This window comes from Coturnix japonica, unplaced genomic scaffold (genome assembly GCF_054131305.1).
Source record: "Coturnix japonica strain WE unplaced genomic scaffold, WE-NBRP24 Scf040, whole genome shotgun sequence".
NCBI lineage: Eukaryota > Metazoa > Chordata > Aves > Galliformes > Phasianidae > Coturnix > Coturnix japonica.
Window position 1 is genome coordinate 3,947,929 of NW_028188943.1, and position 27,377 is coordinate 3,975,305.

Below are 27,377 nucleotides of genomic sequence, written 5' to 3' on the forward strand. Positions count from 1 at the left end.
GTAACTGTTACTGTTTATTAACAACCAGTTTTAATAATACGATAAAAGTATGTCCTGAGAAAGGGGAACAAACATGCTTCTTCAAGGTTTTTTAGCTGTTCTGGATCTCAGCCGTCGCTTGATGATCAGATGATCACTTTCCTTCTTTTGTTCCTCAGATTCCTGAAGAAAACATTTCAAAAGTTACTCATCTTTTCACACAAGACTGACAAGCTCTTCTTGACCCACGCAAACATATTTCTTCCCCTAAATGGATTTCAGAATAGCATTTGCTTATTATATTTTATTCAGAAAACTATGGGATACCGAGATCATTTTAATGCAGCTTAATCACAAGGAACAAATATGGAGAATGTACAAAATCCTGTACTGTAAGCCAGCCAAACAAAGAGATCTTTGAGGACAAACTAAAACAGAACAGCAGGAAGACCAACAAGAATGTCTTGGTAGAATAAAGAAATACCTCAGTACTTTCAACCTCCTCCTGCAAATAGATGAAACCTCCAGTCTGTTTGGACTCCTTAGTAGTTTATTTTAAGCCAAGACTACAGTATAATCGCTTACCGAAGAAGCAGGTATATCTAGAGGGCCAGAAACGACAGTGGAATACAGCTTCCTTTTGCATCGTTTTGGCTTGGTCTCTCCTTCTTCGAGACTTTCAGGTTCGTTTGATTTAGGAGAACTTACTGCTGACATCAGCTTCTTGGCTAGAAGAAATTTGTTTTGATACATAAACCAATCAACTTACTGGTTTTGTGAGTCTTTAAATCAATGAATGCAAAAAAAGCTTTGTAACAAACTTGGTTTATAAATGACACGTAAAATTTAAGTGAAAATACTCAGAAATTGTATTTGTTCATCGAGGTTCTTTATTGCTTCTATAGCTGAAACTGTTTATAGGTTCAGGTATGGCAGCTTAAAGCACGCATTAAAATGGAGTATGAAAGACAATCATGGCTCAGAAGTCGCTGGAAGTCAGAAACTTCAGCAGGAGTTAAACAACAGGCCTAACTTTCGTGCTGACAGAAGCACAAGACAGAACCAACTTTCTCTGTATACTTGTAGGTTTTCACAAATGTAATAATGAATCTCTGAAGAGACAAATAAATGCATTTACTTCATAAATCAAAGGACAACTGACATGGCAGACAGGTCCTCTAAGAACACATACATTAATAGCCTACAGCAGAAACAAGCCATTCTACAATGTCTAGAAAACATGGAATAAAACTTATTCTACGCCAACCTTTAGAGTGTATAATAGAAGGAGAGCTTTGAATAAAATCTCCAACTTTTTGCAGTGTTTCATCCTTCTTTTTAGTCAGTCTTGAAGCATGTACTCGCTTTCTCAGGAAGTAGTCTTTTCCGGATTTCTGTTCAACAGAGATGTGAACATGTGAAACAAGAGCATTGTTTAACCTTCATTTTAGTTCAACGTTATTTGAAGTTGACATTTTGAGCTTTACTACTGACACCTCTGTTCATTATGCTGATGATACCACAACGGCAAGTAATGTAGACAATTTTATACCCTTTAGGGAGTTGTCAAAATCTCAGCTATTTCAAGGCATACGTTTCTTACAGTTTCTTAATAAGGCAGTAGTTTCTTCAAAAGTAGCTCCCAAGCTGTGGAGTTGTTTCTTACATAAGCTGTTCTAATTACATAAAATAAACAAACATACAAAACAGAAGACAACAGATGGGAAAAATCTACTACTCATACTCTGACCATGCCAAGGATACTGCTATCACATGTGAACATCTGTTTTTAATAACTGCCATGCATATTAATGATATGAACCTTAGTTTAATACAAGGGCTTCACTTACAAAAGCACACGATAATACACTAAAGCTTCTCTTCCCAACTATTCAGTGTGCAATATCCTTCCCTCCAAATCATTACACAGTACAGCCATTACACGCTCTGGGGACAGACTGACTTGCCCTTTGTTAGCTTATGGAATTTAATAGGAAGAGCTCATAAGCATGTAAGATTCCCATTCAGGTATACACATAAGGATAAGACACTGCTTCTTTCGTGTGACCACACAATTACAGGAAGTCCCAAGCTAGCTTCAAAACTAGAACAAAAACCAACCATTTTCTCGTCACTTGCAGAGGGTGAATTAAAAGCCATGACAGATTTTGTATTTTTCGTGTTCTCACTTTTCACAAAATCCTGGGAAAATAAGACAAGTTTCAGCCATGATTCTTTTGGAAAGAACAATTGATGTCACAAAAGTGAACACTTTAAACACTTTTGCTAATAGTAGGGAAGTATCTGCTAGTGGTAACTATTCCACTGTAAATCAAATAATAAATAAGCATTCAATTATAAAAACAGGACATTAAGATATCAGTATTAGACATCTCATGATGTCTAAAAAGCTGATTTATGTCTACAGGTTTCAAAGAAAATACACAATGAAGTTAAGAGAAATTCCCTTCTCTTAAACCATTATCACTGAGCTTGGCTATTAGTTTTGTTCATTAAAGCCGTTCATTGATTAAATTCTTCAACTACTTTACTGAGGTAGAAATAGCATTTTTTTAATGCTTAAATGAGAATGGTAAAAAGGCATCAGATATTTTGTTTTCTGTTGGGTCTAGGTCATACCTCATCCATGTCATCACTTCTTTTCTTTTTTGCCTTAGGCATTTTCACTCCTAAAGGTATCATGCTGCCGTGCTGCTTTATCTCCGTCTTATCAGGTTGCAGAGGTGTCAGTGGGATTTCCAGCTCCGGTTTTGGGAACCGACTAGTTTTGCCATTTTCTGCGGACACTCCAGAAGAGTCAAGAACAGTTTCCAAATGCTCCTGATAGCACAGAAGAATTTTAAGTGCAAGTGTTAAGGTAGCCATGAGATTAAAAAGCTATAAAGCATCTGGAAAAGGATATGTAAGCATTCGATTTTCCTGCTGTAAGAACACCTGTAACAGAAGGAGTCTATTTCAGTTACAGCAGAGTTTTACCCCTCTTTCCTAGAACTTGTTACATTTAAAATTATTTCCAATCTATGATCACAAAAAAAGTTCTCCATGTTAAACTGAGCCTGATACTTTACAAGTCATTTTTTCTCAAGGGCACAGACAACTACACTTTTTTTTTAATAGAGAATGGTGGTAGAACTGACACGATTTTCTTCATCTCAACTCTGCTGCGTCAGAACTGGGCAGGAACAGGAGCATTTGATTCAAGTGTTTGATTAACTTCCAGCTTAATCTTAGGGAATTTGCCCTTCCTCTTCTACACTAGAGATGTTATTTACATAAGTAAGGTCCAGCTGGCAAGGTACAAGCCCAGTACAAGTCATTAAAGAACTCCATTGCTATCTTTTCCCTGGAGAGAATACAGACATTCAAGCAATGACACCGTACTTAAGATGAAGGCTATCATGTACCTGCTCATGGTCAAATGGCAGCAAATGCACAGCTAAGTGACAGGGAAATGTCAGTATGCATTTCCCCAGCAGCACTTACTGTCCACAATCCACCCAATCCTGTTTTTCTCAACAGGAACAACAAAGTCAGAACTGAGATCACCTGGACTCCTCCTTCTCTATGGCAGGAATTCAGCTAGCATATCAAAAATGAGTTCAGATGCTGGTTGAACACATGGAAGACAGGCTGCTGGGGACATCAGAAAATGGTAGATGGCTGCTTCTACTGCTGCTAGTAACTAGCAAACTCCAGTGTCCCAAACACAGACTAGCAGCTTTTACTACTTACACTGTTCCGACCCCCTGAGGGGAGTCTTCTTCCTCTCAAAAAGTTACCAAAGATTGTAGAAAGACAAAAAGTAGTCAGAGCCACTTTATCAGGCTCTGCTAAGAATCTGAATGGAGTATCACCACCCACTGTATTTCCAAGAGTTAAGTTGGTTAATAAATACTTTGTTTTTAAAATATATGTAACTGCTATTTTATGAAAGTTAGCAATTAAAAACTTATATAGGAATGATTAACATCATCTGCTAACAAAACAATATCCAGAAATCCTGCAGAGGAAGAAAATAAGTTCAATTTGCTGTGCCCGTTTCAGTGGCTCCATGAATTTTTTCCAAGTAACTTATCTAATCATGAGCCACTTCATAAGCATTAACATGAGGAGAGTTTTCAACAGCACCTGACAAAAATTCATCACACAATTGTTTCAACAGCTTTTATTCCTATCAAAGGCTATAAAAACAGGTGATCTGATCACCTTGAAAGGGATAAATAAATTAAAACTTGGGAATTGTTTCGAGAACATGAGATCTTTTCCTACTCATTCCTTATCAAAAGCAATACAATCACAACATTTTCAGATCTGAAGTTTCATACTAACCTCAGATTCATTTAATGAAGTGAGGCTCCTAGTACATGGAGGTGACAAATAATTGTCTTCAGCTTTGCATCTTAATGGAATACTTTCTCCAGTTTAATTTTGCTTTGTTGTTTCCTAGGCTGTAAATATTTAAAAGGAGTAAAGATTAGGCCATGCATTAGACCTCCAAAATATCTCGAGTTTTCTAAAGTTACAGTGTAAAACCTCAAGCTCAAACGCCACATGAACAGGTAAGCTGAAACACAGCACAAGTGTGGGAAGGTAGTAACATCTATTCATTGTATGATCTTCAGATACACCCTACTGGGTCTCACTAACAGTCTCAGGCAGTATTCTGCCTCCAAAAGAGAGAAAGCGAGACATTATTTAGGGACAAAATCTGTAACGCTGGTCGTTTTGTCATCCATTCCCCCCATACTCTGCACGCTCACAGCTGCTATGTTAGAACACCAAAGGCTAAACCTCTGCCTAATCTTCAGCATCCACATACGAATACATGGAAAACTGCATGGAAAAGTTCCATAATGTACACAGAGAGATGGTGTTCTAGTAAATAAAATAGTTTTGAGAAGATGAGAGCTCATGTTTGAGTGGAAGACAAAAAGAACCAACAAGTACTCATCACTGAATATGTAGTTAAAGGACTGTGTGCTAAGAAAAATGATTCTAGCTCCAGTATCTCCTAGGAAAACAGAAGAACAAAAAGGGGTTAACAAGATGTTAAGTACTGACTTTCTATAAATATAATCATACCTTTTCATTTACAGAGTCATTCCTTCTACTTTGTCTTTCTTCAAGTAAAGGTATTTCTGGCAAACACTGAGGGCTACTGTGGTTAATGCGTTGTTTTAATTCCTTTATAAAGTCATCTTTGTCAGCCAGTTCTTTTCTTAACTCTTCTATCACAGTTGCATTATCCTAATAAACAGTAAAAACTGCTGAGTTGTGGGATTGGCAAAAGGAATTAACACACACAAGCAGTATTGCAATTACTTAGTAGCATCAGTTTTAGAATTGCAGGCTAGAACACTTAACTATTCAAGAACAGTAACATTTCACGGATTTGTACGGTCACTGTTACAAGTGCAGTAGTCACAGAATTGCCTGGGAAGTTGTAATACAATATATTTTGATTCTTCTATTTTACTTATGTGCTTCAGCCTTCATCTCCCTTAAGATATAATAACCCGAGCTTTTATTTGTTCCCAAATCCTCGGTACTGTGAGAAAGTCGGCAGTTGTAGGGGAAGTTTTGCTATGAGAACATTTTTCTTCTCAGAGAAAGTGAATCCAAACATTCTCAAAAGAGCACAACTCATTTAGTCTTCTGTTTAGCTTCTGAAATTCTATGCTACGGCTTAGATTGGCTATCCTGATTAAAAGCTGGATGTTGAAATAAGAAATGCAACTTCCAGAGATCATCCCCCCTCTGCTTTTTGATGCTTCCCTTAATCTCTCTCCACGTCCCCTTCTGTCTTTTCATGCCATTGTAGATACTACCTCAGAGAAAGCAAAGAAAGTAAGAAACCTGAGACAGAACTACTGTCTGAGTATTGAGCCTAGCTTGGGATCCGGAAATGCTGTGAATTATCAGAAAAAGCTACAGATGTCCAGTCTGACTGTAGGATCATAAGCATCAAACTGACATCTGCTTATCTGAACTACTGAAAAATTTGAAATTTTAGTAATTAACAGAAATTCTGTTTCTGAAGAACAAAAATAAAAGCTGGTGCTTTTTTTGGTTAGTTGCACATGATGTCAATACGACAGTGTTCAAGAACAGAACCACACCCAGAATACAAAGAGCAGGTACAGGAGTTTTACAGAATTTATGGGTAGCTAATCAGGTAGGAGGAAAGGAGAGCTGACCTTGCTTGAATCCTTTAAAGCAGATTGTCTCAGTTCTGCTATTTCTGTCTCTTTTTGTATGACATTAGAAGCCAAAGTTTTGAGCTGTTCTTTCAAAGCTTCTACTAACTGATCTCTCTCCTCACGCCACTTTTGAAGATTATGGTCATTTCCCACCAGCTCCTATATTTCATGTTGAAAGAAAAGCATACACAGTAGAAACAAGCAGAATCTTTAAGACAGCCTAGAATTAATAAGTTTTTCATATAGCATAAATAAGGACTCAAGCTGATAAAAAGAGTTTATGGTAAGACATTTCAATTAACATATCGTGATGTCACTCAACAAGATCAGGTTATATGTATGTATTATATATGTATTTACTATGCAGATTATTGTATTTAAAGCAATCTGCCAGTGCTCTGTAGTGACTAATTATTTGAATATCTTTCATGGTCTACCGCTAATTTCAGTTGGCCACTTTCATTTTGCTCCAATTTTTTTTTTTTTTGACCTTTTTCCTGTTGCTTGGAAAACCTGCATCATTCATTTAATAAAAAAAAAGAGCAAGTAAAATACCTGCTTAAGTTGTTGGATATAGAAGTCTTTATAATCCAGCTCATCCTTAAAATAGTTAATAACCCTTTCAAGTTCATACGTCTTGATCCTGAGGGATTCCTCCACAGAACGCATCGTGGACACCTGTAATGTAAGCACAGCTCACGGTTCATTAAAAGACTTCTGTAATCCAACCTGGCCAAATACTTCTTTGTTAAATAAAGAGGAATTCACAAACAAGTGCTGAGTAGGAAAACAACAGCAAGTGCAAGGTTACCAAGGAAGACATGAATTCATTTTTAAGCTTCAATTTTCCACCCCAAGCACACCCAATAAACTTTCAGACTAAGATCCTGCAAAATGGGTTTTAAGATATCTTCTTGTTTAATAATTAAATTTTAACTATTAACATCACTGAAGCTGAAATTGAAGAAAAAAAATATACATGCTTATATTAAAGAGCCTCTGGAAATTAGTCTATTTCTCTTCAAGTAAATAGCATTCTTCTTCCCAGTTATCAGCGTTTTTTCACAAGACTTAGGTTTTAGGCTTTGGAGTTACCACGGATACCAATGGCAAGTCACCAGTAACGTAGAGATAATAACAAGTCCCCTCCAGAGGCAGATTAGCTATTCTCTTCACAAACCTTATTCCAGACTACCAACCAACTTTACTTTCCTCTGTTCATTATCTATGCGAAACCATGTTTTAACTTCTGATCCCCTCTAGAGCTTCAATGGCAACTTTACCTAAGATTTGCTGCTAGCCACACTAGTGTGAAATTTCCAGCTTCATAGTTAAAGTTTGAGAAGTTTTAACAGCAGAAAGCCAAGCATAATCTTACAGAAAAAAAATATCTCAATTGACTACAAACCTCGCTTTGTACTTGCTGAATTTGTTTCTCGGCATCAGAATGTTTGTCTTTTAGATCTGCATACTCTTCTTCTTTCCTCTGCAAATCTTTTTTCAGATTCAGTACAAGGGCAGAACTCTCAGAAAGAATATTTTCTAGCCTTATGTTAAAAATAAAGAGACAAAGAACATTACTGTTACACATCTCATGGAAACAGCAATTACAGCTTCATCCATGCCCTGCCTGTTGGTTTCTATTTGTAAATAGACTCTTAAATCTATCTAGGCCAGTGACAAGATTTAAACAATTACTTTTGAATTTCAGCTTGCTTCTCATAATCAGATGCTGAAGCAATAAATTATTCAGATGCTATTCTGAGGGATGTACAACAAAACCACCAGAAATCCCCATATTATTCTTCATTTCCTTGCACACTCCTCTTTTCCCTTGGAACTCAAGTAGCATACCAAAGCATCCTAAAGTAGTAGTTTGGCCATTGATAAGCATGCAGATGCATTAAGTCAAAGGGATGTTCCCATTAACTATTTTTAACTCTAGTTCATTCTCAAAGGGCTCTAAGTTAACTCAGTGGTTACTTACGATTCTATACGTTGCACTTTCTCCATTTCACTCTTTTCCTTTTCCCGAAGAGAATGTTTCATCTGCTCCAAGCTTTCATTTAAAGCCAAACTTTTGAGCTGTTCTTCCAAAGCTTCTACTAACTGATCTCTCTCCTCACGCCACTTTTGAAGATTACGGTCCTTTTCCTCCAGCTGGGCAACAAGTCTTTCCTAAAAGAAGAACAGATGAACAGTGAACATCACCTACTACACACTGAACTGTTCTAACACTTCGGTAGTTAGCACTGTTTTACAATCTTAGTAAATGTATGATCTCTTCAAGATCCACAGGAGCTCTAGAACTAGTTGCACTACAAACTTACAGAAGCAAAACCATGCTTCTATTAGACAACCTACATTACTCTCCTTGTGAAAAAATATTAGTATTATTTAAGAACTTCAATTTGCTCATTTAATGATTACTAATGAGCTTTAGGAAAATAAAGTCACAAAGTGATAATAATACTAAGCTCCTCACATTTTTCTATGCTGCTTGCAGGTCCAGAAAGTCGGGACTAACTACTTCCAGATGTAAAAAAAGCTTTGCAGAATGTACAGATTCACATGTTTAAGAAGTTACATGACAAGAGCCCAGCAAACAGCTCAAGTAACTCAAGTGACTTTGTTATCAGTCACTATTTGGAAAGTGATAAAGGAGCAAAACTGTGGCCGTTTGACCAAGTATTTTTATTCAGTATCTGGAGAGAAGTTTGTGGGGTTTCTTTAGAAACTCAATTGCCTTTTCTTCCTTATAAAGGCTTAAAGGCCTTCTGCTTTGCAGAAAAGAGAACAAACAAAAGCTATTGTACAAAATACTTTCTTAGCCTCATTAAATAGTGATCTATTTTTCAACTGTAATTTTCTTATTGATGTCCCACATACGTGACATTTCATTATGCACTTATGAAAGATCTTTCTTTTTGTGGCCCCCCCATTCCTTCCTTTTCCACATCAAGCAGTTCTCCTATGGGCTTTGCCGCATAAGAAAGCAAGGGGACTTGGACAAGCTGCTCTTATGCACCCTTACTGTTAATACTTGGTATGTAGTTGTCTCCAAACTACAGGCACCAGACAACTCTGCCAGGACCTCATCACTTACAGTTTCTGCTTGTTGCTTTCCATAATGTTGTCGGTCCTCAGCAAATTGTTTCATTTCTTTGTTGCGAAGATTCTCAGCTTCTTTTATCTTATTTAGGAGCTCTTCTTTCTCCTCCAGCCACTTTTTTCTATCAGTTTGATACTTAGTCTCACTTTCCTATTTCAAAGAAACCAAAAATGAAATAGTGAGTCATTAATAAATAAAAGTCTTAAAAGCCAGGTCATCATTAAATAGACTTGTTTCTGCAAGATAACAGAAACATTAGCAGTTTTTACTACAGAATATTCCCAAAGGCAGGTATTGGATAATCATTAGTTCTTTTCCATTAAAAAATAATCATTTCCAGTATTTCTTATTCAGACTGGAGAGCCTCCATAAAACATCTCTTTTTCTTTATAAATGTTCACACAAGCTTTACAGAACTTACACCAAAAGTCAGTATAAGAAAAACTCTTTTAACTTAAAAACTTCTAACACTTTACGCTGCCTTGCAGCAGTTGTAGAAAAACTTGCAGCTCCTTCAGGGTTGAAAGACAAAGAAAAGCAACACAGTTTACACTGTAGGAGTAGTCTCCTTTCCTATCAAACCTACTGGCAGACATTCTCATATATAGGACAGAGCACCTGAGAAACTGCTTGGAAAAAATAAAAGTCTTTTAACCAAGGAAAATTAGTAGACCCGCAGCCCAACAAAAAAGGCTTCCTGGTGATAAAGTTAGATGATGATTTCGATAGCTTATATTAGTTGCCCAAGCAACTAACAGAAAACAGTTTTGACAAACACACCGTAAGTTACAATTTGCTTTGAGTTAGTATTCCTTTCTTGCAAACAACAATTGTATAAGTATACTCTGCTTATAGCACATTGACGTGGTATAGAATGAAGCAATGAATGTTCAACTTTCCCCTCTTCTTGAAAAAGTGAATTGGCTCTGCGCATTAAAAAAAATATCATGAATAAGCTTACTCAAGGTGAAGGAGGAAAGAAGTTCAGAACCATTCCACTAACAGAGTGGATGTAACCTATTGTATACTCACTTAGAAAACTCCCACTGCCAGCCCATTACTTTTATTTAAAAAAACAAACAAACAACAACAACAAAAAATAACATCAGATGGGATAAGACAACTAACTGTTCAGAGGCCAGCAAAAGAAGCACTGCTCATGGCAGCATAATGTAGGGAAGGCTACACTTCCTATACTATGGGGGCATCAGTGATGCCATTCTTAACGTACCACAAAAAAGCTGCACCTGGTCCCTATTGCATGTTGCACTGCAGCTTTTACAGGAAGTTTCTGTAATCAATATAACAGTTTATCAAGTTACAACTTTGAAGTTAAGTTACCTCCAGCTCTTTTTGCAGCTTTATTAATTCTGTATTGTTTTCATTCAAATTTGCCTCATCACTTTCGTTGTTCTTTTGCTGCCAGTCACCATTGCTCTGGTATTCCAGCTCACTGTATTTCTGTTTCCATGCAATCAGTTCTACTCAATACACAAAATGAGGTTAGATAGCATATCATTTCAAATATATATTTGAAATACCACACCAATGACTTTTTACTAAAGCAGCTTCGGTTTTATCTGCTACAGACATAAAGAAATAACAGAAGCCTTTAACTACAAGAGATTTGTTGTTTACTATGGAACGTTAATGCCTAAGTAATAGTCACATGAAAATGGAAGTGGCTATCACAGTACGTCTAAACCCCTTTTGCATCCCTGCTCCCTTTCCCTGGAAAGATTACCTGAAGCTAATTTTTGGTTTTCTTCTAACTGAGCTTGAAGCATTTCATCTTGTTCAAGCTGCATTTCCTCTTGTTCTTCTAATGTCATCCGCATAACTTCAATTGTTCTATCCCTTGCACACAGATCTGAAGGTTTGAAAATTTACAGATGAACTCCCTACTAGCTACCATTATTCTCAAATCAAGATTCTCCAATGACCAAAAGCTCTTTTAAAAGAAATAGAGCATCTCCATTGAAATATTTACATACAAATATATGCAGACATGTTTTAAAATCGAAACACAGAAGACTCAAAGTCATTAGCAATGTGACAACATTTACACGGATATTCCACACACACACAAATAATGGCTAACCGTCACATAGTTGGTCATAGTCTTTGGAGATATCTTCCATCCTCTCAGTTTCCACCAGCTCCTATATTTCATGTTGAAAGAAAAGCATACACAGTAAAAACAAGCAGAATCTTTAAGACAGCCTAGAATTAATAAGTTTTTCAAATAGCATAAATAAGGACTCAAGCTGATAAAAAGAGTTTATGGTAAGAAAATTCAATTAACATATCGTGATGTCACTCAACAAGATCAGGTTATATGCATGTATTACATATGTATTTACTATGCAGATTACTGTATTTAAAGCAATCTGCCAGTGCTCTGTAGTGACTAATTATTTGAATATCTTTCATGGTCTACCACTAATTTCAGTTGGCCACTTTCATTTTGCTCCAATTTTTTTTTTTTTTTGACCTTTTTCCTGTTGCTTGGAAAACCTGCATCATTCATTTAATAAAAAAAAAGAGCAAGTAAAATACCTGCTTAAGTTGTTGGATATAGAAGTCTTTATAATCCAGCTCATCCTTAAAATAGTTAATAACCCTTTCAAGTTCATACGTCTTGATCCTGTGGGATTCCTCCACAGAACTCATCGTGGACACCTGTAATGTAAGCACAGCTCACGGTTCATTAAAAGACTTCTGTAATCCAACCTGGCCAAATACTTCTTTGTTAAATAAAGAGGAATTCACAAACAAGTGCTGAGTAGGAAAACGACAGCAAGTGCAAGGTTACCAAGGAAGACATGAATTCATTTTTAAGCTTCAATTTTCCACCCCAAGCACACCCAATAAACTTTCAGACTAAGATCCTGCAAAATGGGTTTTAAGATATCTTCTTGTTTAATAATTAAATTTTAACTATTAACATCACTGAAGCTGAAATTGAAGAAAAAAAATATACATGCTTATATTAAAGAGCCTCTGGGAATTAGTCTATTTCTCTTCAAGTAAATAGCATTCTTCTTCCCAGTTATCAGCGTTTTTTCACAAGACTTAGGTTTTAGGCTTTGGAGTTACAAACCTCGCTTTGTACTTGCTGAATTTTTTTCTCGGCATCAGAATGTTTGTCTTTTAGATCTGCATACTCTTCTTCTTTCCTCTGCAAATCTTTTTTCAAATTCAGTACAAGGGCAGAACTCTCAGAAAGAATATTTTCTAGCCTTATGTTAAAAATAAAGAGACAAAGAACATTATTGTTACACATCTCATGGAAACAGCAATTACAGCTTAATCCATGCCCTGCCTGTTGGTTTCTATTTGTAAATAGACTCTTAAATCTATCTAGACCAGTGACAAGATTTAAACAATTACTTTTGAATTTCAGCTTGCTTCTCATAATCAGATGCTGAAGCAATAAATTATTCAGATGCTATTCTGAGGGATATACAACAAAACCACCAGAAATCCCCATATTATTCTTCATTTCCTTGCACACTCCTGTTTTCCCTTGGAACTCAAGTAGCATACCAAAGCATCCTAAAGTAGTAGTTTGGCCATTGATAAGCATGCAGATGCATTAAGTCAAAGGGATGTTCCCATTAACTATTTTTAACTCTAGTTCATTCTCAAAGGGCTCTAAGTTAACTCAGTGGTTACTTACGATTCTATACGTTGCACTTTCTCCATTTCACTCTTTTCCTTTTCCCGAAGAGAATGTTTCATCTGCTCCAAGCTGTTTTTAAGCTGCATAACTTCTTGAATCAGATTTGCTTCTTTGCTACTTAACTCTTCAACCTTTTTGTCTGCATTTGCAGACTTCTCCTGCAGAGTTGCTGTAACTGTCTCCAGATTAACAATAATAGATTCTTTTTCTTTAAGTAATTCATTGAGTTTTGACACATTGTCTTCCATTGTCTTGGAAGCCTCCAGGCGATATTCAACCTCTCTTATTTTTACCTCACATTTGGCAACTTCCTCCTGAAATTGTGCAATCACTCTCTGATCTTCTGCAGTCTTTTCTTCAAACGCCTGAGTTTTCTTTTCTATTTGCTCATGTAACTGATTCACAAGATCATCTTCCTGACTAGTGTGAGTTGTAATCTCACATAGCTTCATTACAAGTTGACGATTATGATTTTCAGCATTATTCAGTCCCGCCTTTAGGTTTTCATTGTCTTGAAGCAGTGCTTTGATGTGCTGATGTTTTTGTGAGGAAACATCAACAATACTTCTGCATACTTCCCAAATCGTTTCAAGACTATAGTTAAAGGAGAGGTCCTGCACAAGATCTGAGATGGAAGAAGTCTGTGACTGAATGCATGCAGAACTAATTTGAGATGTCCCTGGCTCAGCTTTTTCAGAGTCTGAGGAATCCTTTACACTGACAAAGTCAGTACCGATGGCGTGAAACTCTAAGTGACATTTGTATAATTCATCTAATTTGGTCCACATTTCTTTTACTTGTGATGCTTTATCAATTATATATTCTTTGGCAACTTCTATGTTGTTAGTTAGTTGGGCATTTTTGTTTTCAAGTGTCATATTTATAGATTTCTGTTCAACCAGTTCAGAAGCAATTTCCCGATAGTCAGCTTGACCCTGCAGAATTTGTTCACGGAGGACATCAGCTGTTTCTTCAGAAAAAGAAAGCTGAATACGCAGGCTTGTTACCTGCTTACTGAAATCTTCTTTTTTATTTTTTTCTCTTCTGCATTGTTCTTCAAGCACAGTTAAATGATGTTCCAAGATTTCAGTTCTTTCCCTCAGTGCTAGTACTTCCTTTCGGTACGCGGAGCACTTTTGTTTCATGTGTTCAATTTTCTTTTGCTCTACAGTGTTCTTTTTCTTTCTCTCATTTACAACTACTGTAAAACAAACAAAAAAAAAAAAAAAAAGGGAAAAGGAATGTAGCTCAGATTGATTAAAATCATTATTACATAGCAGTTCACAACACCAAGTAGCAACTTCTAAGTGAAACACTGTCGTAATATGCAAGCCATACCCTCACATCACATAGTATTTGATACTAGTGAAGGAATTAAAGTCCTCTGAACACGTAATCAGGTGCCTCAGATTTCTATACAGAATTAACAGCAAAAGGTTTTCAGTCTGGAAGAACACTTTTACCATGGCACTACTCAAACCTTCCACTCCACACCAGTAGAAAATCTTATTAGATTTAAGAAACATGGGAATGAGATAGATAATTCACAGCTATATTCTTTCTATCTTCCGGGCTTCAGCAATCCCTATAAGGCAGCCAGGAATCACTCCATCAACATCTAAATGGTAGATAAACAGTTCTCTAAGAAATTTCATTCAAACTCACAGTCCTCTTACTTTCAAAAGAAAGATAAAACTCTGGACAAGTTGATCACTTAAGTGTTGATATCTGTCTCTCTTATTCAGTTGATCTCTAAACAAAATATGAGGATTCCTACTTCTGTCCACACTTACTCTTTTGCATATAAAGTTCACTCATAAAGTTGTACAAATTTGCAGATTCAAGTTTCCATAAATATTCCATTAGCTTGGGGCTGTTTTTTTCTTTAACTGGTGAGCAATTAGCTAAAATCACATGCATTTTCTTTCTATCAAAAGCAACTTCTGCTGTATTTCATCACTGCTTTAGAATCCAGTTATGTCCATTCCATAATATGCATACTTTAAGTATTAGAAAAAATAAATATAAGTCAAGACTTACTAGGGATTGTGTCACCACAGCAATATATTCCATGGTGATTCTTGTACAGTCCTTTTATTACTACAACTACAGAAATGCAGAATTTTATAGCGCCCACGTTCAGCCTGCATTACATACAGATTCACATGTACTGCATGGAAACAGCCTCTTAACTCATCTAAGGAGTTTTATATACAGCCCTCAACTGATTTAAAAGTCATACTGAAGAAACAGCAGTGGCATATTCCACCCCAAACCAGGTTTGGGTTTTGATTGCTGCTCCCAGCAACACTAGTGAGGGGAATATGATTTATAAGTAATCTAAACACTTTATGCTGAAAACAACAAGCAAGCACTAAAGCAAGATAAATAAGACTAGGGAGAAGATGTGTAATGTTCAGTCTAGAAGCTCCTTACACAGGAAGTAGGGAAAAAGCATTATTACAGAGCATAGGAAACAAGACCTAAAAGCTCAGAGAATGGTGTAAATACCCTGAACTTGAAGCTGAGATAACCTAGCATCTCCTAAAACACTTTTGCTCGTGCTACTTATATAACTAATTCTACAAAAGAACCAGCACAACATGCCTGTGCTCATTGTTCTACTGTGTATATTTAACATAGCTAAAGAATATATATTAAGCGGTTTTTGAAATTGGACGCTATTAATACTCACAAATAGAAGAAAATTTTAACATGATTGAATACTCAGTACTTCTTAACAGAAAACTTCATGCTGACATTGTGACTATCAGCTACCCATTTTAATTCCTATGTGGAGCATTGCTGTCATTAATTTTTAAATGAGAGCTTTGGTCATATGATTAGAAAAAACCCACTACTATTTGGAGTATGGAGGAGTCCAAATCCCTCCCTCAGTCTCTGGTAAGATGCGTATATGTGATGCCATTCAGTGGTCACATTAGGATTCAATATTTATGCCAAATAAAGGCAGAAGGGACAAATCATCCAAGAACAGCATCTCATCCAAAGAAGGCCTTGACTTTCTCCCTTGCACATATTTTGCAAGAGGAATACAAGAAAGGAAGGGAATACAGCTAAGTTTTAGATTTTCCCTTCTATATTGTATATGCCTTTCGTAATTCTAGGAACACTGATGCTCAGCTGTGCCCAGAAGTGAAGTTAAATGCATCAGAGCTTATCCAAACCATTTTGCTCAAATATTGCCCATGAGCGAGCAATTAGCAGGTCGTCAACAATTTTGATAGTTGCTTCAGGAAAAACAAAACAAACAAACAAAAAAAAGCACTTGAGCAGCTGATGCTACTCAGAAGATCAGCAACAGCAGTTGAAACAATCCTAAAGAAACTGCTTTAAAACTATTACCAAATCTGCAAGTGCATCAACAGATGAGGAAAAAGCAGCAAAAAGGAAAAAAATAGTGCAAAAAACTTTTATTCTTAAGCATTCAAAAATGAACAGCATAGGACCTTCTGAAAAAGGGATATTTACATAACAGTTACTTCTATTTACAGTTTAACACAGTGGCTTTTCTCCTTATACCATAAGGTACGCGCTTCACAGCCTTTTGCTTCCTATCCGGAATAGGAAGCAATTTATTGTTTTGGAAGACACCCTGTTCAAGGATGGAAGAAACTGTACCTTTCTTTGGAGGTGGCTCTTCCACAGTAGGCTTATCTTCATCAGTACTGCGCTTTCTTCCCACTTCCAACTCAGTTTTCTCTTGTTTCAGTGCTTTAACTGAAAGCACTGAAAATTGGCTGCTTTCAGTTCCTTTATTAGTGTTCTCTTCCGGTTCTGCTTTAATGGTAGTTAAATGGTAGGTAGTCTTTTCCTGTATTGATATAAGATCAGTTACATTGAAGCTTAACAAAAGGAGCACTTAAGTCTCAGTAATCTTCTGTAGGCAAATATTTACACAAAACCATACAGCTAAAATATTTACCCGGTGACTCTATAGACATCAGTTACAAATCTCAATAGCAGACAGAACAAGTACACCTTCAGATAATGACAAGTGCAATACTCGGTAGAGTATACAAGGGAAAGCAAGAGCCTAGCAGGTTACAAAGTAAAAGACTTGCACACAATCAAGAGTTTACCAGTTTATCAAAGAATTTCCTGTTTCCAAGAAGTCAACAAAATTACAAACATGGTCAAAGAGCAAATGGTCAGCTCTCATACAAGTTCATCACATCACACTTCTGCTAAGCTGCTAAAATCACTTTCATCGTGACAGATATAATCCAACCTTAAAGCTTAGTCAGCTCTGTCACGCATATTTTAGATTGTGTCCTTAACCACAAGTGAAGCTTCCTTACTTACAAGATGACGATTGTTAAGCCATGCTGGCACTGCCAAGGACTGATTATTCATCTTTAGTAACTTATGAAAAGAAAAGCCTCAGAAGTGTTCAGGCCACACAATCTCACAGATAGAGTTGGAGCCTTGTTCTTGGAAGAAGTAATAGGTGAGGACATGACTACTCATCACAGTCAGCTTTAATACCATGGAAATACTAAGTTGCAGTGATGCAGACAGTCAAAGACTAAGAAGGGTCAAGTTGCTAAGCTTACAAGGTTAGAGATCTGAGTGACAGAATTAACTGAAAACATTTATATGTTTTCAGAGCTACTTCAGGCTACCAAACATCAAAAAATGAACAAAAACCACCAGAAGTGGTATGCACACATACTTAATCAAGCTAGTCTTCACATATTCAGTAGCTCGCAGTACATTAGTCAGGATAAAGTTTTATGGACTGCATAGAACGTGGAGATATCCTGACCATTCATACTCGTACTTCCAACTCTACTCAACATACTTTTACTGTTGCTCTTCCTCTGATGTAGGAGTGTGAGGCAGGAGTCAGTGGAACACACTGATATTTTTGTTGTTTGTGTTAACAACAACTACCTTCAGATAAATTTGAATTGTTTACAATTTCAAGCGAGTACCAGCTACATACAGAAAATCAGTTTTCCAAAAATGTGTTGATTACAAGCATAGAATTAGTGTTTTCCTTTTTTTGTATAAGGATACGGAGATGTGTAAAACTCACATAATCTTTTACTTTTTCTTCTAAATGAGATTTTAAGTCTTGTAGCTCTGTAATAATGTCATCTTTCTGCACCACAATGTCCATTAGCTCTCGAATCCTTTCATTTTGTGCATTCATTTTCTTGGAAATAAAAAATAAAAAAAATTCAGTCATCAGTTTCTAATGTAGTGTTAAGTAGCTGAATTACACAATGCATTAAAGGCAAATTCAGTTAAGCTAAGCTCGGTAAGAAATCTATTAATGGAGCCTACTGGAATAGCATTTTAAGCTACCACAAGTTGGTATTAAAACAATTTTACACAACATCTTCTTGATAAAGTTACCTCAGTTGCTTCTTTAAGTTGCTCAACAGACTCATCCAATTTAATCACCTGCATTTCAAAGTCTGTAACACACAGAAAAGGTTGTATTACATAAGTAGCCAATAGATAGTTTATTAAGTAATCAATTTTTCCAGATATTCTAATGTTTAGGTAGCTTTTGAACAGATTAATTAATTTGCATGTGGTCTTCACTTATTGGGAGTGATTCAAAAGTTTTCTATATTTCTTGGAACGAAAACATTGCATCAACAAGACATAAAGAAGAGTAGAGATTACAATATAAAAGTAAAAATCAAGATATAGACATTTAACCCCATACTTACGAAAGCGTAAAGCTGCTAGTTGCAGTTTAAAGGAGAGGGGGAAAAAAAGAAAAGAAATAACCAAAAACCGTGGAACTGCTGAACCTGAATATACACAAGGAACAAACTATCACTTATCTACAGGCTATGGTTCCAAAGGTAGAACATCTCCTCTAATTCCTACTCAAACTGGTTATTTCTCTTTTAGATTAATGAACTATTTCTGTCTTCTACCTTTCACATCGCATAACTCACCTTTGTTCTTCTGCATCAGCTCTTCTTCAGTTTTAAGTAGTTTGCTGTTTTTCCCTGTTAGCTCTTCTTTGGTCTCCATCAGTTCAAAGTTAGTTTTCTCCAGCTGCTTTTCAAACCAGCCAATATCTTCCTTCGGGTCCCCCAGGGATACAATGGAACTATGTGCTGCCTCAGCTTGCTCTTTAATATCCATGACATCATAATGCACAGAATCAAGAATGCCCTCAGGATCAACACAGGTGTCAGGCACTATGCTATGTTCTCCACCCTGAAACGTAATTTATAATCAGTTAAAACTGGTGAATAGCTGACTACATAATAGCTGTTATTTCTACAGATAGTCTGGATAGCCACTATGAAGACAGCCATACAAGAAGTTTTTAATTTCAGCTTCAAAACCCACCTCACAAATTCACATACAACATGACATTTCATTAGTTCCTCTTTTATGATGCTCCAAAAATATTGGACCATGTTTAAGCTAGCCTATTTTTCCTATGAAGTTATAGGAATGTATAATAGATTGAAAGCATGGTTAGCAACGCTTATTTGGTATTTGCATGCAGCTCCAGAGGGAGCAACTAATGCAACTAATGCAACCAATAGTACAGATATGGTGGTTTTTGAGCATGCTTTTCCTTTTTTCTTTGCATCTTTTAAGCAGTCTTCGACTGACCAGTTGTCCCAGTGGACCACACTGTCAATCGTATTAATCTCCCTGAATTTGCTGTTGGTTATTGTAGTGATCTCACTCGGTATCTAGATTTATAACCTCAGGAGGAAGTCTTCCTTAGAGTCAGAGAATAGTGAGTGGCAGGGAGTGTGGAGAAACTTTGGAGAGACTTTTAGAGGACAGACATCTTTAGTGTCATGGAGCTTTACTCCTGAACACTTAAAGAATCCTGAGAGTTTGACTGCATATTTGAGACAGGAATGTTGTGGCTCAGGCAGATCTAAGGAGGCACAAATGACTTGGGGCCTAGCTAATGCTTATCGGGCCTTATTCAATACCATTCCTGAGAGGGAAGATTTGGAGGTTGAGAGAGAGAGTCTCAGGGCCGAGAATGAGAGTATGCAATCCAAACTCGACACTCTCCAGTCCGAGCCTAACGTCCTCCGGTTCGGGTACAACACTCTTCAGTCCAACTACAACAGCCTCCAGACTGAGTTCGGTGCTGTCCAGTTCGAGCGGAACGCTCTCCGAGACCAGCTATGTGCCCTCCGGGGTGAGCTGAATGTATTTAACCAACTACCAGGGTCACATGTAGTCCAATTTGACCAGCCATTGGGGGCACATGTAGTCCAATTTGGCCAGCCACTGGGGGCGCATGTAGTCCAATTTGACCAGCCACCGGGGGCACATGTAGTTCAATATGACCAGCCACCAGGGGCACATGTAGTCCGATTGGACCAACCATCGGGGACACCAGATACAATGTTGGTTGCCCCTGTAAGAGGGCGAAAGACAAAACAAGTTTCAACTCAGTTAGAGAAAATGCAGAAGGAGTTAGAAGAGCGGAGGGAGTTAGGAGAGCAGGGCTCAGGAGAGCAAGGGGACTCAGGAGAGCAGGGGGACTCAGGAGAGCAGGGGGAGTCAGAGGACCAGAAGAAGTTAGAGGAGCAGAGGATGTTAGAGCAGTATAAGAAGATGTTAGAGGAGCAGAAGAAGTTTCAGGAGCAGATGAAGTTGGAGGAGCAGAGGATGTCTGAGGGGAATAAGAAGATGTTAGAGGAGCAGAAGAATTTAGAGGAGCAGAGGAAGTTAGGAGAGAGGAAAAAGAAGGAGGGTTACCTGGAGGAAATAACACAAGCGTCAGGGTCAGGGTCAGAGTCTGAAGAGGAGCCAAAAGCTAGATTTTCTTTACGAGAATTTCTCGAGTCCAAACTTATAGATGGGGCAGCCTCATCAACACCCAAGGCCAACCCCCGGGACTTTGGAGTCGAGCATATAGAGGGTCTGAGGAGTGCTACACTCCAACTGAGAAGGAGATCTTAGCCATGTATGAGGGGGTTTGGGCTGCTTCTGAAGTAGTTTGGACAGAGGTTCAGCTCCTTCTAGCACCTCACTTGCCTGTGGCCCCCCTGTCACGGACACAGGTAGATTTTTGTTTAAACCGTGACAACTACCCAGAATGCAGCATAAGGGAATTTTTGCCTAGAACTCTGGAGGACTATTTTTAACTCAGAAAGGTCAGAGATAGAAAGTTCACACTGATTTCTGGGTCACTAGCCTCACCGTACATCAGCATTTTTGGTTTTTAAATGATACATAAAGTTCTCAATGGCACTGCTCTAGTCGGTAGTTCTTTCCCTTTCCATGCAGCTTGCTCTGTGCATGGCTTGTGAACCGCTATTTAGGCCAGACAGCTGCAGCCCCAAAGACCTGCCATAAATGTACAAATTCTACCAGGATAATGTCTTGGTAGTGGAGAAACAGGATGCGCAGTCATATGGCTCTCACACATACCTTGTACAACCAGCTTGGCTCTGGACTGGGCATCACCAATGTCACAGGTGTACATGTCACTGTCACTTTTCTCCTTTCTGTGCCATCTCGTATTTCCTGCCAGGCCTGAGCACAGCAATGCCTTTCCTCCATATGACGAAGGATGTGGCTTTCTCGCTCTGACATGTAAAAAGTGCACTTCCACTTTCTTCAATTTTCACATCTGAAAGTTCCTTGATAAAGTAATTAGGTTTTTCTGGAAGGAAAAAAAAAAAGGATGAGGGTGTAGGACAAAAGGATTTGTTACCCCAACAAGTCCCAAGCATACAGAGGTGTCCTGAATCTCCTTTGCCCTCATTTCAGAATATCACATAGAGATGCAAAGAGTCTAAGAAGACCACAGAGTCCACCCATTTACATAGGTTTGATAATTCCAGTAGATATCTGGAAAGTTCAATACCATTATACATGCGCTGGTAGGATCTCATCTGATAAACTGCATATAGTTTTGATTACACATATTCAATAGAGACTAATTCAGATTGCCATCTTTTCTTGGCTCACTAACACCCAAGATCATAGAATCATAGAATGATCACAGAATCATAGAGTGGCCTGAGTAGAAAAGGACCTCAAAGATCATCTAGTTTCAAACCCCCTCCAAGGGGTTACCAACCACCAGACCAGGCTGCCCAGATCCACATCACACTGGAGAATCATTCAGTTTCCAGATTATTTTAAGGAAAAGATTTTAATCCATCATATTTTCTGAAAACTAAGAATTGATCCTGCTCAAGGAAACAGAAGAGAAAAACATCACCCACAGGCTGCAGATATTTACCTCGACTTCTCTACATGCCATCCCCAGTGTGCTTTTCAACTCACCTTGCACAGTGACCCTGGCTTTTGTTATGGAGTCCTCTGTCTCACAGGGGTACTCCCCACTGTCCTTGGCAGTAGAGTCATGGATGATCAGAATGTCCCCAGTTCCCTCCTGCTGCAAGCTGTACTTCTGGCTTTTTCTGATTGCTTTGCCATCCTTGTACCACCTGATGTTCAAATCCGGTTTTGACAGCTCACAGCTCAGGCTGATGTCCTGCCCTGCTGCTGCTGTCTTATCCTCCAGCTGTTTTGAAACCTCAGTAGGTTTTCCTGGAAGAAAACATTGCTTTTTGAGTAACATACACTTAGGGTAGGATGCCTCTCTCAAAATACATGCATCTACATGCTGGAGATAAGTTAGAGAGGCACTTGCAACAGACGCCATCCTACAGCCAGCAGTAATCTGCAAAGTACAGACAATAGAATTCCAGGCAGCATTTATTCTCTCTTAAATCTACCCAATTGAGGATGATGAACCATGTCTGAAAACTGCCTCTTTCTTCTCTCCACTCATCACACTGGGAGCCTCGGATGATGCTCTCAGATGCACATGTTCTAGATAGGAATTTGTTGTACAGCTAGATGATGTGAAGGCCATGCCTTCAGCTTATACTTAGAGGATATTTGCTCCCACAGTTCCCTCAACAGATCATTCCTGATTTACTGTTAATGGAACAAGCTGTAGTGAGATCCCCATTTCCAACACTACCCCAGTGCTTTGGGTAGTTCTCACATTTGTGTAAAATGTTTCCTCCTTTTACTTATTTTTAAGAGAAATTCTCAGTGCTTCGAGGTTCAAGTAGAAGGTTGCTATTCACTTTAACCATATTATGAGTTAGCTCTCACGACAATCTTATCAGAAGACAGTTGAAGGAATCAGACCCCAGAATCTCTCCCATCTCATTACCTTTCACAGACAGAGAGGCTTTGGAGGTTAGACCACGGGCAGTAAAAAACGACTTCCCCAGCGTCAGTAGGAGTCACACTTTTGATAATGAGAGTATATTTCCGACTCACGTTAGAAGCTTTAAATCGCCCACCACTTTCCACTCTGCTTCCAGTCAGTGTCCAGTTGAACTCATCAATGCTTTCATGGGACGGAATGCATTCAAAAGTACAATCTTCTCCCTCCTGGATTTCAGTGTTTTTCAGCCGTTTGGTAATGCCACTATTCAGCTCCGGAAGGTAAGAGATAGGTTAGAATGAGGTTTATATGGAGAAAAGGCATTTGTGACTGACATGAGTAGCAGTACTGGTGTTTTAACTCAGGATTTGCAGAACATGGCTGCATTCCTTACTGATGTATTCTGTAAGATATTCTCCACTCAGAATTACCAGAAAGCTATAAAAAAAAAGAGATGTGAATCTATTGTCTTTGCTCTGGAAGAACTACAAGGCGAGCAGTTCAGTCCATGGAGCAGAATGAAGATTCAATGAGCTACAGAGGGAACAACCTAACAGAGAGGACAACTCTAGGATGCTGTGTGAGAAAAAGAATTTTGCCTATGACAAGAAATTAAATGTTTCTATTAGCTAATTTGTTACCACCCTACCCCTACTGGTGTTCAAACCATTTCTCCATTTTAGGGATGTTTAGAAAGGAAATATTTCCAGGACATTCTTGATGTGTTTGGTGATTTTCATGGCAAAATGAGATACATTTACATCAAAAGCAATGGGAATTTTCCAGACATCACTGTGCTAAATTGCAGTAATACACTTCTATTGTAGAAACTATTAAGGCTCGTGCGGGAATAGGTGTAAGACATAGTGACCACACTGAATGTGCTTTCAGCACTCCTTTACTTTCCACAGTACTTACCCTGAATGCCGACCTTTGATTTGGCAATATCAGTGCCAATATCACAGGTATAGAAACCTGCATCTGACTTCTTGAAGTCATGGATAAGGGGACATAGGGTCTTCCCAGACTGTACCAGCTCATACTTGTTGCCAGAAGGGAGCACAACACCGTCCTTCTTCCACACTGGTTTGACCTTCTCTTTAGAGACTTCGCATTCCAATTTAATCACACCCCGCTCCTCACCAAAAACATCATCCAAGGACTTCATGAAGACAGCAGGCTTCTCTGCAATTAAAAAGGCAAAACAGAACAATGTGATACAGAAGTTGAGACATTTCCAGTTCCTTTCAGATTTTTAAAGAGGGATAAATAAATCTTTACCAGCACTGACAACACCAATATAGAACATAAAGCGGTTTCATGTCTGTTGACTGAATGCACTTTATGTAATTCTGAACTAATCAGTAGGAGAATACAGGGAACAGGAGGGACAGCCTGCATTGCCGTGGGTGGGACTGATATCATATGAAGTAATTGGGATGCAGCTCTTCTAAAGCTGGAGAGCTGGCATTGCCCTCACATGGAGCAGAGCTCCTACAGCAGGCCACAGGATTAAGAGGATAAGCTGCTGAACACTTTTGATTTTCCTGTTTTATTGACTCCTTTTATCTATCTTCTATTTCACACATCAGATGTTTATACTGGGGAAAAAACTTCCACCAAATGCAAAAGAAAGGAGAAAGAGGAAATCCTTCAAACTCTGAGCGCATAGAGTAAAAGAGCTTAATTGCTGGGGAGAGCAGATTAGAATCACAGTACCCTTAGAATTGGAAGAGACCCTTAAAGGCCATCTAGCCCAGCTCCCCTGCAATAAAAAGGGACATTCACAGCTAGATCAGGTTGCTCACAGCCTGGTCATTAGTCATCCCAGAGGCAAAACACACACTGAATGATCTCTCCCTGCAGTCATAAATCCTTGGAGACAACAGCATTGACACTGCATGTTACTGAAGCAGTAAAAGAAACTGCTCTTGTAACTCTCCTTGTGCTAAATAAAATGATGATAGAAAGCAATGGAATGCTTTGGCAGGACACCAAAACCATCCTCCTTCGTTGATATCTGCTGCAATGGAACCTTCCACTGGAAGAAAGCCTCTGATGACTTGTCACCCCAGAGAGGTGAGCTTTAGAAGCAGGACTGCTGCACAATAGAATGAACTGGAGCTCCTTAGCATCTCTTACATCCAGGAGGGGTGTGATCAGGCCCACCTATCACCTTCAGGTGCGCTTTCTGACACCTTGTCTGACTTCACTGTCACTGTGCCAGCATCCTCAGGCTTAACCTGCTTCATTGTCAGTGTGCAGCAATTGCCAACTTTCTTGATGTCACTGTAATTGTCGGTGTAAAGGAGGTTGCCATTCAGGAACCATTCCACGTCCTCGTCATTATGGGACAGCTCGCAGGAGAAGACAGCAGAGCTCTCTTCTTCAATTTCTACATCCTGCAGGTGCTTCGTTACTTCTACATTGCAGGCTGTGGGGAAACAAGGTGAACTGTTACCACTGTTACTCTAAATCATACTGGGATGTGGTAGAATGGTTGGACTAGATGATCTTTGTGTAATCTTCTCAGTGAAGACTATACATTTATAAAGTTAGCAGGAGAGAACGGCAGAAATCAACCCCAAGAAGAGAAATCTGAGGTGAAATAGGACATGGAAGAGGCCACCCTCCCTGCTCATACCTTCAGCTGTCAGCGTGGCCTCAGTCTCTGCAATTCCTGCCTCGCACTTCTACACATCAGCATCATCGGGCTTCAGCTTCAGAATCTTGAGCTCTGCTGAATGCTTATCCCTCTTGATCTTGTACTTCTCAGAGGGCTTGATGAGTGTGTGGCCTTTGAACCATTTCACAACCTTTGGAGAAGGCCTGAAGTCACAGGACAGAATGACAGAATGATGTTCCAAAGCTGTCTTGTCCTCCAACTTCCTGGTGATTTCTATATGGTAATCTGCAAAGCAGGGGTGGAAGAGAAGAAAGGATGAGGACAATTGGAAGAAGAGGAAAGTCTCTTGCGTGTATTCCATTCCAATTAATGTCATGTTTACAATGGTTCTTTGAACGACTCTAAAGATAAAACAAACTATTGTCTATAGGGAATGCCATTGACTACATTTCTATAAAGTAATACTGTATATTATCTACCAAATGCAAGGTCCAGCTCTTGTTCTGTGCTTATTAAATTGCTCCCAATTGTTGAGGCTTTTATTCAAATAAGAGTGAGTTGAAAATATAACAAGTACTTTAGGATGTGAATGGAGACTCTTACGCTGGGGACAACAGCAGATAAAAAGCCTGCAAGTTTCTTTCAGATGAAATCAATGACAAACTGCATCAAATTTAGGTGCTACCAAACTTAACCTTGTCTAGTTCAGAAATACAATTAATTTCACCTGATTTGACTTCTTTGGTATAGCCCAGGACAAAACCTCAGCTCTGTAGATCTGAATAGTAAGCACATCACAACTATTCAAACAGATCTTTTACTGAGATGCAGCTGTCTCATTTAGTGTCCAATGACTTTTAACTGGAAATGGAGCAGACCCTCCAGACACACACACAATATTTCAAAGACCCCAGTGAAGGAAGGCTGTACGTTAATTAATTCTTCATCTTCATGATGTAAACCAAGCCAGGATATGTTACCTCTGACAAGCAGATTGGCTGTGGATTTTGATTTGCCAATTGAGAACTGAATGGTGCTTGTCATATCAGTGGTGGTTTTCGGTATGGTCAGCTGGTGGATGGTGCCTTCTTGCTGCATAATCAAGTTTCTGCCAGCCTGTAAGACTTCCCCACGTAGATACCACTTGGGAGGTTTCACAGAAGGAATGGATATCTCGCATTCAAATTTGGCTTCTTCAGGCTCAGTCACATCCTCATCACACAGCTCCTTTACAATATTAACTGATTGCTCTTTAAGAAGGATGGAACAAGAGAAAGCAGAGATTTAGAAGGAATGTAAAAAACCCTTACATTATCACCCCACTTACTCACGTCAGCATTACTGCACATGAACACTACACCTATCAGCTCAGAATGCCTTGAAACATCATTAAAAAATAATATAAAGAAAGGAATATTGTTAAGAAGTCAGACAATAAGACTGACAACCTGAAAAGAGCCCAGATCTTCTGATTCCCAGTCCAACATCTAAATCAATCCATGACCTTCCCATCCCAATATCAAACTCCTCGCATTACGAAATGGAAAAGAGGTTCAATGAAACACGGACATTGATAATTA

General features: G+C 38.4%; 1 protein-coding gene across 1 annotated transcript; it reads right to left on the reverse strand.

Annotated features, from left to right (window-relative positions):
• On the reverse strand, positions 1–26,808 carry LOC146753050 (kinesin-like protein KIF20B). Its single transcript, XM_085531077.1, has 28 exons — positions 26,778–26,808; positions 25,816–26,082; positions 25,314–25,605; positions 24,090–24,356; positions 23,308–23,435; positions 22,271–22,537; positions 21,407–21,641; positions 18,940–19,207; positions 18,383–18,444; positions 18,060–18,179; positions 16,640–16,832; positions 12,995–14,198; positions 12,416–12,554; positions 11,872–11,994; positions 11,414–11,474; positions 11,057–11,182; positions 10,654–10,793; positions 9,307–9,462; positions 8,188–8,378; positions 7,609–7,747; positions 6,756–6,878; positions 6,198–6,359; positions 5,083–5,247; positions 4,330–4,448; positions 2,101–2,181; positions 1,247–1,373; positions 565–707; positions 1–162 (listed from the first exon to the last, which is right to left on the reverse strand). The coding sequence occupies exons 7-24, from the start codon at positions 21,569–21,571 to the stop codon at positions 4,401–4,403; spliced, it is 3,585 nt and encodes a 1,194-aa protein (XP_085387203.1). The 5' UTR covers positions 21,572–21,641; positions 22,271–22,537; positions 23,308–23,435; positions 24,090–24,356; positions 25,314–25,605; positions 25,816–26,082; positions 26,778–26,808; the 3' UTR covers positions 1–162; positions 565–707; positions 1,247–1,373; positions 2,101–2,181; positions 4,330–4,400.
• Positions 26,809–27,377: the final 569 nt, after the last annotated feature.